The sequence below is a fragment of the Lycorma delicatula genome, chromosome 2 (genome assembly GCF_047948215.1).
Source record: "Lycorma delicatula isolate Av1 chromosome 2, ASM4794821v1, whole genome shotgun sequence".
Classification (NCBI taxonomy): Eukaryota; Metazoa; Arthropoda; class Insecta; order Hemiptera; family Fulgoridae; genus Lycorma; species Lycorma delicatula.
In genome coordinates, this window is record NC_134456.1 from 110,190,251 (window position 1) to 110,207,169 (window position 16,919).

At 30.0% G+C, this 16,919-nt stretch overlaps 1 protein-coding gene across 1 annotated transcript in view; it reads right to left on the bottom strand.

The window, feature by feature from the left end:
- Nucleotides 1-16,919, bottom strand: part of Axs (Abnormal X segregation) — an 89,731-nt gene that overhangs the window by 56,342 nt on the left and 16,470 nt on the right. Inside the window, exons 2-5 of the mRNA XM_075356033.1 lie at nt 12,064-12,277; nt 10,069-10,351; nt 3,545-3,661; nt 1,198-1,373 (exon numbers count right to left, since the gene is read on the bottom strand). Of these exons, the coding sequence (XP_075212148.1) occupies nt 1,198-1,373; nt 3,545-3,661; nt 10,069-10,351; nt 12,064-12,273 (786 nt within the window). The 5' untranslated portion in view covers nt 12,274-12,277. The remainder of the gene's footprint in view (nt 1-1,197; nt 1,374-3,544; nt 3,662-10,068; nt 10,352-12,063; nt 12,278-16,919) is intronic.

Consider the following 16,919-nt stretch of genomic DNA (forward strand, 5'->3'; position numbering starts at 1 on the left):
ATTTAGCCTCTGGAACCACTGTAAGGTATTACTTTAGAGGATGAATGAGTTTGATATGTATGAATGTAAATGAAATATAGTCTTGTACAGACTAAGATCGACCATTTCTGAGATGTGTGGTTAATGGAAATCCAACCAGCAAAGAACACCGGTATCCACAATCTAGTATTCAAATGTGTATAAAAGTAACTGTCTTTACTAGGATTTGATCCTTAGAACTCTTGACTTTGAAATCAGCTGATTTGCAATGATGAGTTCACCACTAGACCAACTCGGTGGCTGTTACTTGTACTTGCCTTAAAGAAAATTCTGTTCCAGCACTCAAGTTTACAATGAAGTGTTAAACTGTAAATTAACACTTTATTTGTTTTATTTTTTCTACCAAGTCTTAAGAAGAGACTCCAAATTTACTTACAAAAGATTATATAATTTAAATTAAAATATATAAAAGAAACTACAATTTAAAACAAGACATTAATTAAAGTTTATAGGCATTGGTAATGACAAAACTATTGCCCAAAGACTGAAGCTGTTAATTAAAGTCCAAAGTTTATTTGGCTGTAACTAAATATTGGTGATGAATTAAGGCATAAAATACCCTAAATATAGTATATGAAGTTAAAATTAATTCATATTCTAAAAAAAAAATTGTCGCTGTGATGGATATTAAAAGAAGGTTTTAGCACGCATGTTAGTAATCTGTAAGTATTAATAATCTATACAATTATTATTATTAATAAACAAAAATAATACTACTAAGAATACTTCATTTCCAAAAAAAAATCAAAAAACAAAACTTATCATTGCATTAACAATTTCAATATTATGAATACATTTCTGGAACAGTGCAAATCTTTAATACCAGTTTTTTTTTATTAGGATCTATTTAAATATTTTTTTTATATCCACGGTTCGATACAGAACACTATTTTTCATACCAGTTTGCATTACTGTGTAAATTGTGTAAAAAATGAAAGGTAAATGAAAAAAGTTGATACCTGTTTTGGATTAAATGTAAATTTACATAAAAACATTAAAAAAAGAAGCAAGGTCATTCATATTCAGCTGTTTTGGATCTATGTCCATTACTTGCCTTAAAGTGAATTCTGTTCTGGCACTTAAGTTCATGATGAAGTATCTGTTTAAATTAATACTTAACCTACTTATTTTTTTTTTTACTAGGTTATGTTCTACTACCTCTAAAAAAACAGATGCAGATAGTATATTGAAGACACAGAAGAAGGCTAACGTTTCAGGACTCATAAATAACTGGTAGAATCCAAATATCATTGGAATAAGCAAGAATGTGGTATAATAATCAATGAATTGGAAATATAATGCAACAGATTCACCGAAATATTCTCTTATTTGTTCTGAAACAATAAGATAAATTTAATAAACAAAATTCTGAAATAAAAAAATGGACACAATTATAGAACTGTATTTTTATTATGCAAATCATGTTCAATGCAAGGAGTGAAGTAGCAGTAACAAAGAAAACTAATAATAAAAGATAATTTCAGAGAAACAAGAAAAAGTCGCTTGGGGCTAGATCTGGTGAATACAGTGATTGGTCAACCAATTCGAAGTGCAATTTGTGAATTTTAGTCATAGTGATCGTCGAAGTATGAGCAGGCACATTCACCTGAGGGAAAAGAACTTTCTTCTTCTTCTTCTTCAAATGTGGTCGTTTTTTTTGCAATTTCTACCTTCAGCTTGTCAAGTAATGATGCATAATACTGACCAGTTATTGTTTTATCTTTTTGAAGATAATCAATAAACAAAATTTCATCTCAATCCCAAAAAACATTCGCTATCATCTTCCTGGCCAGTGGAATTATCTTTGCCTTTTTCATAGCAGGTTCACGCTTTGCAGCCCACTGTTTTGACTGTTGTTTCATCTCAGGAGTGTATTGGTGGATCCATGTTTCATCTACAGTTATTAATAGACAAAAAAAATCTGACTTGTTTTGCTTAAACTGTTGGAAATCTTCATTTGAATGAATTTTTGGTCCAAAGTGAGCAAATGCAGCACCCAATGCACCCAATTCTTCAGTTATTATATGACAAAAACGTTCTTCCGATATGCCGATAGCCTCTGCTATCTCTCTAATCTTAATTTGTCGGGAACTTTTTCGATGATATCAGTGGTGGTTGCAGTTTTTGGCTGTCCCGAATGCTCATAGTCAACCATGCTGGTATGACCATTTTAAATTCAGCTGCCCATCTTTTCATGGTGGCAAATGATTAGACAGAGTGCCCCATAAACTGCGTCCAACTCAGTTTTAATTTGTGTAGGCATATTGCCTTTCAAATGTAAGTATTTAATCAAGGCACAATATTAAAATTTTTCCATTTTTACAAAAACACTCACAATAATTTACTCATACAATTATCAAACAACAACTGAGCGTCCAAAATGGCTGAAATTTTAGTAAGTATCTTTTAATACATGTGTGAATACATTCCCAAACTTTTGTTGATGAGGGCATGTTGAGGCTCAAAACTTTTCAGACAACCCTTGTATATATGTATATATATAATATAAAAAACCTACTTTACCCTTAAAAAGTAAAGAAAATCATACTTTTTAACTTTTTGAATTCAGCATCAAAATTAAAGTAACTAACAGTTAACTAATGATTAATTTGGTGCTGCTTTCCAAAAGTAGAAAATTACAAAAGAATTTTTATAACCTATTTGTTACTTTTTTAGAGAGATCTTTTTAATCGATTCTACCATTTTTTAAAAGTACATTTTACTTTCTATTTTCTATTAATGAGAATTATATTTTTGAATTATTTAGACTTTATAACTACATATACTTAAAGCAAAATAACTTCTATGGCAGAAGAAAACACAAACACACACAAATAAGACAAGTTTGGTTACTATGAAAGATATTTGAACACATAATTTAATTCAATTTATGCCAACCAATCCAAACATTATTACTTTCTAATAATGAAATGTTTCACAAAAAATAGACATTCATATGTGTAGTAGTCTTATCTGTTCAACAGAACATTACAGCAATGAGAGATACATATACTAATATCTACTGAGCAATGAATGTATTAACTAAAAGGGAATAAAAAGATCAGTTTTTCTTCCAAGATATGTTTGACTTTATAATAATATCTTCATCATACAATTACAAATATATAACTATAAACAAGACATCATGTAATGATACTTCTAACCCACTTAAGATCATCATAACTTAACTGTATAAAATTTAGTTTTACTGTGTTTTTTCTAAGTAGTAAGAAGAGTACCAATATATATTTTGAAGTTGAGGTTCATCAGATTAAAAATTATTCAATAGTTCTGATTAAATAGTCAATACTTCAATTTCTATTTATTTATATACAAATAATTATAGATTGTTGAATAATTAACATAAATAAAAACCATATTGTACAATCAGTATATATTTACATTAGAAGATTTTTGAAGGTCTAATTTTTTTTTTTGTTTAAGCCAGTAATTAATTATGCTAAACAAAATTAGAGAAAAGTCAATAAAAATTTATAATACAAACCAAATGGTTGTTTACTAAACATATTCATGAACCATGATCTGCCAAGCTTTTTAACTACTTCATTATCATGTAAAGGAAATACTCGTGTAACTAGTCCGTAGTGAAGACAAGCTGATACTAAAACAAACAATAATAATAATAATAATAATAAAAAATCTTTATCACATATTCTTTATTTTTAAAGACATATAACACTCAAATTTTTCAGAATCTATGATAATCTTTAACAGATATTTAATACACATGTAATAATACTCTAATTTACATTAACCATTAACATTCATTAAATATGAAATCTACATTGTAGAATCTAGTTATATATAAATAAAGTATAAAAGTTAGTTACAAAAATGTTCAAAAAAGTTATAATTATTTTTTTTTAAGTCATTTGATTGTTCTATTGTTCTGATTCTACTCTAAATTTTTCTCTCTTTCTTAACCTCAACATAATTACTCTATCCTAAAATATCAGTTATCTGTTTCATATAATCCAATCTTTGACTTCCCCTGGAATTTTTACCTGATACACATCCCTCTATTACCAAATTTAAAACTCCACATTTACTATATAGAGGCCATAAAATCTAGAACCAATGATGGTAAAATTTTCTGATTACATATAGGTTACAGCATGATGAAAGGTAGCCAGATGGTGAAAGATGAAAGGAGAAAATTCTATGTTAAATCTGAGAGGAGATGGATTTAAGTTACTATGGAGGAGAAAAAAAAGAATTTCAATTAGTGGTCAAAAATGAACTCTCATAAATTTACTCTCCAAAACTGATGCAGTGGTAGTAAGGTTTATGGGATGTGATCTGTAGAAAACTTAATCTCATGTCAATGTTGCATGATGAAATGGTAACAGACCATGTCATCATCCATGATCTAATCAGTGGTCATCCTGAACACTTTATGCAAGTAATGAAACCAGCTCATTATTCACAAAAACTATACTGTTGCTTGGATGACATGTTTCCTGGAGAATGGGGTGGAAGAAGGGATTTCACTGAATAGGAACCTGACTTTAACACACAGACTTAGCTACTCGGGGAATTATAAAATCTGAGGTGTATGCTATGAAAATCTGCGATTTGCATCCCAGATTTGTGTTTAGTGCTTCCCCAGAAAGTGCATGCCCACCATTTTTTGACCAACAAAATTCATTTCTTTTAACGATTCTGCCACAAACTTCTCCCCAACCCTATTCATTTTAAAATCTCTTTATTTTGTATTTTATCAACCCACATAATTTTCAGCACCCCCCTATAATGAAGCCATATTTTAAAGTACTATGTTATATCCTTTCTGATTTCTTTACAGTCTATGTTTCACTGCTAAATTATTACACTCCATAGAAATATTTTAAAAACTATTCTTAATACTAGCAATTTGTTTTCTGTATTAAAGTTGTCTATTCTTTCATGTGCCAGCTGCTTTTTAACTTTACCCCCTTTCATAATACTTAAGTTTTCATCCTTCTTTTTACTACATTTCATAACTTTTGTTTTATTATCATTTATTTCAAATTAAATTTTCCGAGCATACCAGAATTCTTCTAATTTTTTTTTGTTTTTCAAATAAATAAATATCAAAATCTTTAGTTTCTGTTTTTCAATAGTTACTCCACTCTCATATTTTTCCTTCAATTACTGTACTGCTTCTTTTAAATAACAATCTGAGAAGCAAACAGGGTAAAACTTCAATCTTGTATTACTTCTTTTTGAGTCAGAGTGCCATTTTTAATAGATACAATAACCTTACAATTTATATATATAAAAAATTAAATCAATTTTGTCTGTAAATATTTTGTGGCTGCAGTACTAGGCATACATTAACCAAACTTTATACGACCCATATCCACACCTTCAGGATTGTTTTAAAAGAAAGAAAGAAAGATTCAACAGTTAAAACTAAAAAAAAAAAAAAAAAAAATGGTCAAAAAATCATTAACATTTGACACTGACCCTCATTCAAATCAATTTTTAAGCAATATCAGAAAGTAAAATTCATGCTTTCAAATGACATTTTTTGGTGCAAAAAATCAATCGCTAACAGAATTCCAATCAATGTTTCGCATTCAAGGACAAATTTATCATCAGATGGGATTTTTGTTGCCTATGAGTGGTAAAAATTCAAATTTTTTACAGATTTACTACAATGGAGACTCTGAATTACAAGCCTCAAGAGGATGTGATGTCATACCAAGACTCAACAGAGAATTAGTAATCAGCTTGCAATCTTTTCTTCATGAACATCATCTATCAGTTTGTTCATTCAAATTGGCTTTGGAACAAATGAGTCTGATTCTTTCAAAGTAGTTATTCGACCAGATAAGATACCTACTGGGGAACATGAAAGAAGGTTCAATGCTCCAACAGCAGATGAATTTGCAATAGTAACAATTGGAAATGAATGTACGTCCAGAGATATTGTTCTACATCGATGAGATAGAAGTTTACAGCAAATTTCAGAAATGCACAGATCACATGACTGCCTTCAATATTCATTAATTTTTTGGAACAGGTCTGATGGATACCACTTCAAATATGTTCAAGCATAACCACTACCATCACTGGAATACTGATTACCATCACTACCACTACCATTGGCATACTGACGACAAAGAAAATATCATCTCAATCATTTTATTGCTCTCGCTTAATGATGAGAACTAACCACGACAACTATATTTTGAAATATAGACAATTCTTCTTAAATCAATTAGTCATAGATATGCATGCAAAATTCAAAAGTGAACGACTATTGTAAATCAAACTGAATCAAAAATGCTTACGATGTGAAGATACAACATACATACACCTTCAAAACTTTCTTGATTGGAATCAGATGTTCCAGTTCAAGATATAGGTAAGAAGATATATTTACCATCATCATTTACAGGCAATCCATGACACATGCATGAGTTCAGGCAGGATGCCGTGACTTATGTTTGAAAACATAGACATTCAGATCTATTTATTACCTTTAAATGCAACCCAAAATGGCCAGAAATCAAAATTCTTTTGAAAGATAATGAGTAAGCTTCTGATTGCCATGATGTTATCCCCAGAATGTATAAATAAAAGCTTTCAAAATTGATGGATGTTATCGTTTGCCATAGAATTTATTCAAATGTTGTTTGTTGAATGTACTCCATAGAACGGCAGAAGCGAGGTTTGCCTCCTAATTTGGCTAAAGAAAAAGGTTCATCATAATGACATTGATTATTTCAGCAGAGCTATCTGACATAGAATAATATCAAAGAATATGATGTATGAACCGTGCAGTCAGCTAAATCCAAATTTAATGTGCATGAAGAATAACAGATGTAGCAGCGCTTCCTATAAATGTTTTTAAATTCAACAAAAACAGGAACAGATGGTTATCTGTTATATCGTCAACGCTGTCCTAAAAATGGATGATTTACGGCCAAATTACATATCTGAAAGCAATGTTTATCAAAATTGGATTGTAGACAATAACTGGATTGTACCATATAATCCACTATTACAACAACGTCGAATACTGCAACTCAGTGAAATCAATCAAATATTTGCAAATATGTGAACAAAGGTAGCGATATGGCTGTTCTTCAAATATGTAATGAAAATCTGTATGATGAGGTGCTTCAATATCAAACAGACTGTTATATAAGCTCCAATGAAGCTTTTTGGTGTATTTTTGGATTTGTCATTCATGAAAGATATCCAGCAGTAACCCATCTTAGTGTTCACCTTTAAAATGGTTAAAGAGTTTACTTTTCATCTGATAATATACACCATGTTTCAGAAAAACTGTCAGATACAAAACTTACCACTTTCTTTAAACTATGCCAGAGCAACAGTTTCGTAAAAACTCTACTATATTGCGAAGTACCCACATACTATACATGGGATAATTCAAGGAAAAGATTTTTGCATGCTGTAGAGGAACACTGGTGTATTTCTAAATCATCAGGAAGAGCACAATTATTGAAAGAATACAGTCTCATTGTTTGGGATGAATGCACAGTATCCCATTGGAAACCTTTACAAGCACTTAATGAAACATTACAGGATTTTCAAAACAATACATCTCTTTTTGGTGGGAAAGCATTATTACTTGCAGGAGATTTCTAATAAACCCTACCTGTTATACCAAAATCAACAGCAGCTGATGTAATTGATGCGTGTCTAGAATACAAATCTTTGGATATAAGTTATGTTGCTATCGCTTATAACTAAAATGTGAGTTCATCTTTCAAATGACTGCGAGGCTAAACAATTTCCGATCAACTACTAAGAATGGGAAATGGAATTTATCCATTTGATAGTATAATACTATACCTTTCCCAATAATTTTTGTGTTTGTGTACAATCATCAAATAAATTAATTGAAAGAGTTTTCCCAAATTTTGCTGAAACTACAAAACTTATCACTGGATTCGAGAAAGGGCAATTTTAGTACCTTACAATGAAGATGTTAACATTATAAATTCTAATATTATGAAACTCATTCTGGGACCATTAAAGATTCTTCTTTCTGTGGATACTGTAATGGAGCAAGATCTGGAGCAATAATGGAGTTAGTTCTGTATCCAACAGAGTTGTGAATTCCATCAGTATCAATAGAATGCCACCACATCATCTGGAGCTAAAGATAGGAACTGTTGTGGAATCTGAAGCTACCAAAACTTTGCAATGGGACTTGATTATACATCAAATATTTATCAAGAAATATCAGAGAAACATTTCCAACTGGAAAAAATATAGAAGATGTTTTCACACCAAGGATTCCAATAATTTCAACCAATCATCCATTTCAATTTAAAAGTTTGCAATTCCCTTTAAGAATATTATATGTAAGGACCATCAACAAATCACAAGGACAATCCCTAAACACTGCCAGATTACTGTTGGAAAGTAGTTGTTTTGGTCGCGGTCAAATGTATGTGGCATGCTCAAGAGTTGGTTCACCAAGAAATTTATTCATTTAAGCTGAGAATCACAGACAAACAACATAATTTACTAACTACCTAATTAACTATGTGGAATAATAATCTTTTTATTTTAATATATTGTAATATATTTTATTTGATTTTACTAAATTGTATTTTACTTTATTTTTATTGTTCAGCGACATCATCCAACATCCATGCGGTGTCGATGGCAACATGTATATAAGTCAAAATAAGTTTTAATTAATTTGATTATATTCATGGCTAATGGAAATAAAATCAATCAAAAAAATCTTAAGAGAAATTGTGGTTTAAATTTTTCTTTTTCAATATGTAAATCATTTACTCCACAAAAAGACTACTGCCAGGGTAGAGAAGCCGGCCCAGTCAACTTTAACAATAAAAATATAATCCTTTCCCTCCCGAAAGGACTAGTAATCTATAATAACATTTAAATTTATCAATTTGAATTCATAAATAAAAAAATAAAAATGATTCATAGTAAAAATAATAATCACAATTTATTACCAATTCAAAGTAACTGATGGTTTAATCAGACCAAATAATAACAAAGAAAATTGTAAAACTTACAAAAAGTAGTAATGGAAAATTTTAAAATGACACACAAAAAGATTTTTCATTTTTTTCTGTTAGTACTATGCAATGTGAACTTCAGTCTATACTGTGTTAATACGTGAATAGTTCTTCTTAAAGGAGTTTCTTCACAGAATTTTAAATAATCAGGTAATTAAACAATACTACACCCTTAAAAAAAAGACTCCATTTATCCAAGAACATTTTTGTTCCAAGATATTATTATCCTTCCTTCTATAGAATGGGCATTAGACATTTCTATTTAAGCGACTGAAAGTTGATTTTCTTTTTAACAAATATAATTACCCGGTATAATTCCAATCAATGAATACAGTTGAATGATTGTTTCCAGACCACACAACTTAGAAATGATGATACAACTCACCCCATGAAATCACCAAATGTCATAGCATGGGATTTTTCTTGAGGTGCTATTTTAAAAGCAAGTTATTTAGTCAACTATCCCCATAAAATGTTGAAGGACACAAAGTTTGTCATAAGTAAATCACAATTCTATGGATATGTTACTCTGTAAGATGGTAAAATAAAATCTGAACTTTATATGTAAATTGAAATGGTAGCCACCTTCAGAATGTAGTACCTAGAACTTAGAATGTTTTAAGACTAGCTAAATGATATTAAATAAACTGTTAATCTATAATAAAAGTTATTTTTTAAATATATACATAAAAAAGTATTACATTTTTTAAATTATTTGTTTTGTTAACTCACCTATTACAAATATACAATTTATTAAGATATACGGTGCAATCTATGGTATTCTTAATTAACTGGTAATAAGATTTTATCAAACACCATTAACTGTTTTAAATAATCTTAAAATTACAAGTTTTTTTTAGTTTGTATTATGATAAGGTATACTGCTTTCTAAATTAAAGTTTAATCAAATTTTTCTGCTAACCTATATTTATAATTATGTTTTATAAAAAAACTAGAAAACTTACAAAAGTTTTAAAAGAAACTGAAAACTTACAAATAGATTGTCCCTCATACAAATGAATATTTGGATATCCTGGTATTCTAGTTTCATTTTCTAGAGCACGTATATTTTCAAGTTCATGTCTAACTAAGCTTTGTTTTTCTGCCATTGAAAGAATATCAGTAGTAGAATTTTTTCTTGAATTTACAAATTCATCCATTTCACTTACAGTAAAATCTCTAATAGAACCTTTCCTATCACGCTTTCTTATATCTAATTCTTCAGCTAATTCCAACAATTTATGTGTTGGTGCTGAAATATGAAGCATCAAACCTGCCTAAGAAGAAATATAAATAAAATCAGACACATTATTATTTGATAAAATAAAATTTTAACAGTAATAATAGATTAATAATACTTAAAATGAATGGCAAGTGGTTGGAGTGCAATAATAAAAAATTCTGGATTCTGAATCCATGAAATGCATTTATATAAATTAAGCTGTAATGATTGCACTGAATATTATATCACACGTATAATAATTCACACATATTAAGAACATATACAAGCACCATACCCAATAGAATAAAATTTTACAAATAACCTCATAGAAGCATAGAAGGTGCATGCACCCTTCACACACACACACACACACACACACACACACACACACACACACACACACACACACACACACACACACACACACACACACACACACACACACACACACACACACACACACACACACACACACACACACACACACACACACACACACACACACACACACACACACACACACACACACACACACACACGTGTGTGTGTACAAACTAATACAGGCAAATTTTAAACACAGCAGAGAAAACCAAGATCTCATTTTACTTTACAATATGGAAATTTTCTAACATGTTATGTTGGAGAAAACAATATATTGAATAAATAAGCACAACATATATATAAACTGAAAATTATTCAAATACATAAGGAATTTCTTAATCTTTCTAAAACAATCATCATTTATAATAATGATATAGAAACTCTATAAGAAGGCACTGATAATTAATTCCAAAATGCTTTTATAAAGCATGTTGAAGTAATTTGAAAATGAGTTCTTGTAATTTTTAATAGTTTTAAAACAAAACATGTATGAGTTATCTGTAACTCAGTATTTTATAATTCAAAAGAATGTTAAAATACATTATTTATGGTTTATTGTTTTTGAAAAAAAAAGTAACAATTTTAACATTACTATAATATATAACCACTCTCCAAGTTGATTAATCATTTTTAGTATATGTTTAATGTTTATTTATGTTCTTTCTCTCTCTCTCTCTCTCACTCTATATATATATATATATAAAGAGCATAAATTAATAACACAATAATTTTATTGTATGTGTTTACATACAGTTATACATCAATTTTTATGTATATATAAAATGTATATATATATAAAGTAACTGCTAATGGCAGTTACTTTTCTAAGGGAATAAACAGGTTACTTTTTTCAAGTTACATTGCCTGATAATCCTCTCCAGAAATATATTTTACTAGTGAGTAGATAAAAAACATTTTTATTAACTGTAACAATGCACATAAGAAAAGTATTATTAACATTGAAGAATATTTTTCCAGATCTACATGTTCTGCAAGAAAAGTAAATTTTATAGTACGATTATAAGCAAACTGCTGCTTCAGGAAAACGTACATCAGGAAATCTTATAAAACATTCATAAACAATATTCAATTATCTGAACATTATGATAATTATGGCTTACCTGTATATGTAGTATTTTGCTGAAGAAGGAATTTGGTTTAACATTCCTACAATATTTCCTTATATTCACTTAATTGCAGAAAAATTAGAATAAAAGAGAAATGTTTATGCTGTGATGTAATGAGAAAAAAATAATTCAAGGAGGGATAAATAAAATTCCATATTTCATTAATTGTAAAAAATGTAAAGACAGCATCCATTAAAATAATAACAATTATTATTTAGTTACCTTTGATAAAACTTAGAAATAGTTACATAATGTTTACCTCATTAGAAAGATGTGGTTGCCGTCTAATAAGTAATTCAGCTCCTCCATTTTTTCGATCATTATGTATTTTATTAACTAGCCATTGAGCAGTTTCAAATTTAATGTTTTTAGCTAACAGCATAACTATATATGTAGGTGGAAAACAAACAGTCTTAATTTTATCAACTTTAAGGGAATCACAGCCTCTATATTTTAGGTCCTCTGACATGTTCCTAAAAACAAAAATTAATAAAGAAATTAAGAATAAATTACATAAAAAATAATCAACTATTATTCACAACTAACAAGATCTATTTGATTAGTATAATAATCATTAACAACTTCAAAGGCTACCACTTACTTTAGCAAATAAGTGGTAAACAAAAAACTCATTTCAAAGGAAGAAGTGTAAGGCTATTCTGCTATAAGGCTTATTATACAATGTTATTTTTTTCAAAGCTACGAATAACACAACAGATTTTTTAAAAATTCAATACAACTGGTGATAAGACCATTTTGTATCATTTATTTATCACATTATTTTACTTTTTTTTTTTTTGTATACATTATACATTACTCTAAAAATTCATATAAAAATATTATTATATTAAATATCAACAAAATAAATGTTTCACACACAATTGCATTTTATATATATAAAAATTACTTTCTTGAATGAGACAGAAGTTGGGCTCAGGTAAAAACAATGGTATGAAGGATTTCACAATAAAATTTTACTATTACAAAAAAAATTTCAATAAAAATAATTTTTTTTTCTTTAGTAATAAAATTAACTTTGAAAAATACTAAACCTTAAAAAATCTATTCAATCTTTACAATTTGATGATGCTGAAGTAAACATTAAATAAAAACTACCAATGAGATAATTATCCTAATTTGTTATGAACTTTAAAATGTCAAAATTCAAAGAATTAATGAAAAAATATTATTTTATTTTTCAGTCTTGTATTATTTTGTTTAAAAATGATCATTTATTTATATTATCATTCAAAAGTAATCCAACTGAAAATAAATCTGCATCCTAAAACTAAGAAGAGAAATGACAAAGTGTGAACTAAGGTTTTCTGGTTTATGTACACACACACACACACACACACACACACACACACACACACACACAGAGAGAGAGAGAGAGAGAGAGAGAGAGAGAGAGAGTGAGAGAGAGAGGGGGAGAGAAAATTTTCTCTTGCAATTTACTATTTAATTTACTTAAATTTTAATACAAAAATACTTTGAGTACCAGAATGATATCAGTCCTGTAACAACTCCATAGAATTAAAAACTAATTAATATTAATCAATGATAATGACACAGGGTGAGCAAAATAAAACCGAACCCATAATAAATTGCTACCCAACACTATTTATGAAAGACTCTCACAACTAGCGCAACTGGTGGATGTATATATTATTACTGATTGTAAGGTGGTTATGTTTCAGTGCAGTATACGTTTTGTTGCAGTGCAGTATTGCGAATGCAGTTGTGTTTGTGTAAAATGTCTTTATTTTCACACGCTTCGAATCGTTCATTTCATCCTCTGAAGCAATACCTATGATGGTCCTGGAGGTTAAACAAAAAAAATCCCTTTCGGCACGCCGGAAGGCAGAGGTAGATTTCACTGCTGGTAAGTAGGTGATAAAAACATTTCCACCTTAAAGTTAAGAAAATTTTTAAATTTATTCAATATGACAATGGTTGCATGTGAAAAATATTTTCACATGTTTAGCATATGACAAGCCCCATCTTTTTACAATTCCAGCAACATTTTTGTCATATCAAAATTGTTTCAGACAAACGTTTTAGGTAATGTTTAGAGGACTAACTACTACCTTAAACCGATTCCATACTGTGCCTATTAATGGAGGTATGATTTTTTTGTCTTCAAAACCCCATTTTTTCCACCTCTTGGGCCAATGGTTGGTGATATCAAGAAACTTTACTTAGATAATTTTTAGGCCCTTATCTAAAGAATAATGAGAACTTTAAACGAATTCGATATTTTAATTAATCAGAAAATTATAGCGATATTTTGTTTTTTCGAAAAAGCCCTTTCATTTCTAACCCCATGGTCCGATTTTGCCAATTAACGAACTCGACCAATTTTGGGTCGTTATATTTTAGGTATCAATTTGAAAGTGATCGGCAGAAAATTACAGTAGTTATCATGTCCACAAGAAAGTGAAATAAATAAGTACAGATATATATATATATTTAAACTTTTGAACTGATAGTGATTTTGGGGTCTGGGGGATGTGAAATGTGATGATATGTCAAAATTTTCCAGAAGTTGAATCATGGTACCCGTTACAATAGGCAGCTGAAATCTACTGAAAAAAAATTAACCCTTATTTATTCCAGGAGAGAATGGCTATAGATGAGGCCTAAATTCATTCAGGATCGTTTGAAGAATCACGTCAAGTATTCATAAACATATTTCCGAATGCCTATATCCCATCAAAGAGTAACATACACGATTTAGTTAAAAAATGGCGTAGACAGATTCAAAATAGGCAACCTTTCGTTTGGTCTCCACAGGCCATTGTCGATAATGAAAGAATTACTGCCAGTTCAAAAAAATCACTACGCAGGTTATTCCAACAATCTGGTGTTAAGAACACATCTTGTCGTAAAATTCTTCATGAATTAAAATTGAAACCATACCATGTTAGAACTCTTCAACAACTGAAGGAAACAGACAAACCGAAACGACTTGATTACCACAACTGGCTTCTCGAAAACATTGTTGGTGGACAGACAGAGTTGTCCTCTTGCAATTTTTTGGGGCTACTTGAGAGAGTTTGTGCTTCTAATCCCCACAATATTGATAAACTTAAGGTGAACATTCAATGAGAAATCAACGCAATTGACAACGTTTTGTGTCAGATGGCTCTCAATATGATCAGTTGAACACAAACGTGCAGCGAGGCCCAGGGTGGTCATTTTGAACATCTTTTGTAACAATAAGGTAAATAAATGCAACAATTAAATTACATTTTATGTTTTTCTCATTTGATTCATCCGTATCATTCATAAAATTTTATTCCAACATACGTTACGGGTTCGGTTTTATGTTGCTCATTCTGTAGATAAGAGAATTAAGTTTAAACTGGTCAAAATGATTTTTGTCTCACGCATACCAACTGAACTTAATGCAGTTTTTTATCCTGTTTTCAAATATGTATTCGGAATTTCTCCTTCACCCACAGAATTTTTGCTATTTTAATTTTTAAAAGCTTTTTTCATTCATTTGTCCATGTCAAGTAAAAGTTCCTACAGCAATGTAAATATGATGGAACGAAATGAGCTAATTCAAAGGGTAGAGTTGCTACTGTTGTGCAAGTTGAGGTGTGTACAGACATGTACAAATTCATCAGAACGATGCCAGTAATGATAGTAGTGAACCAGAAAACATGTCATTGTGAGTGCTTTGTGTGTCTGAATTCTTGTGTATTACATATTTACAACTTTATTTCTTTTAATTAGTTGTTAAAATGCCTCGAGTTTGTTTAATTCATCCTAACAATTTTTGTTATGTATGTGATGAAGTGATGGTCAACTCCCAAAGGTGAAACCTTACTCCATTAATAAAAAAAAGTGTTATGAACTTTATTTTAGGTGTAAACTTGGGGACCAATAAAGTCCCTGGATCCCACACATCCGTTATTTATAGTGTTCTAGGCTTCTCAATGCATGGAGGAATGGCACAGGCCACATGCCATTTGCTATACTTATGATTTGGAGGGAACTCAAGGATCACTCTTCTGACTGTTATTTCTGCTTGGCAAACATTAAAGGGATTATGTCAAAATCAAAACAAACAGTGGTGTACACTAACTTTCAATCTGCAATGAGACCAGTTCCACATTACGAAGAACTGCCACACCAAAGCCTCCAGAACATGTGACATTAGATTAAGAGAGCTCAGAGTCTGATGGAAGTAAGAAAAAATTCTGGTGATACAACTTTTGAACAAAGTAGTTCATCAAAGTCTCATTTACTGACTCAAGACAATCTTATTTCATACATGATTTAAAGTTATCCAAAAAACAATCTGAATGCTTGCTTCCTGGCTAAAAGGATGGAATCTTCTTTAAAAGATTAGAATGATATATACTTATCGTAATCATCATTCTGAATTTAAAGACTATTTTTCTGAAAAAAATGTCTTAGTGTTTTGTAATGATACTTCTTCTGTTATGAAGATACTTTGTTCTGTAATGAACATATCCCAACAGAATGGTACTTGTTCATTGATTCCCCTAAAGTTGGTTTAAATGGTCTGCTTCTGCATAATAGCAATAAATTCCCATCATTACCTGTGGCTCACTCTGAAAGTATGAAAGAAGCATGTGAAGACTTTAAATCTATGTAGGAAAAGTTTCAATATGCAGTGTATGAATGGAATATTTGTAGCGATTTGAAGGTAATTGCACTTATTCTTGATCTGCAGCTTGGTTACATAAAGTACTGTTGTTTTTTGTGTGAATGGAATAGTAGGGACAGAAAAAAACATTTCATTAGAAAAGAATGGCCTAAATGCGAATCACTCATTCCTGAAAAAAATGTGAAACATGAACCATTGTGTTATCCTGAAAATATGTATCAACCTCTGTTATATATCTAACTAGGATTAATGAAGAATTTCGTCAAGGCCATGGACAATACTCCTGGTGTCATGTACTTAAAATAGAAGTTTCCTAAAATTACTGATGCAAAAATTCAAGAAGTAATATTTTTGGATCCACAAATACGATCACTAATACATGATGAACAGTTTGAGGAACTATTGAATCTACTGGACAAGGCAGCTTGGCAAGCATTCAAAAGTGTCACTGAAGAGTTTTTTGGGAAATC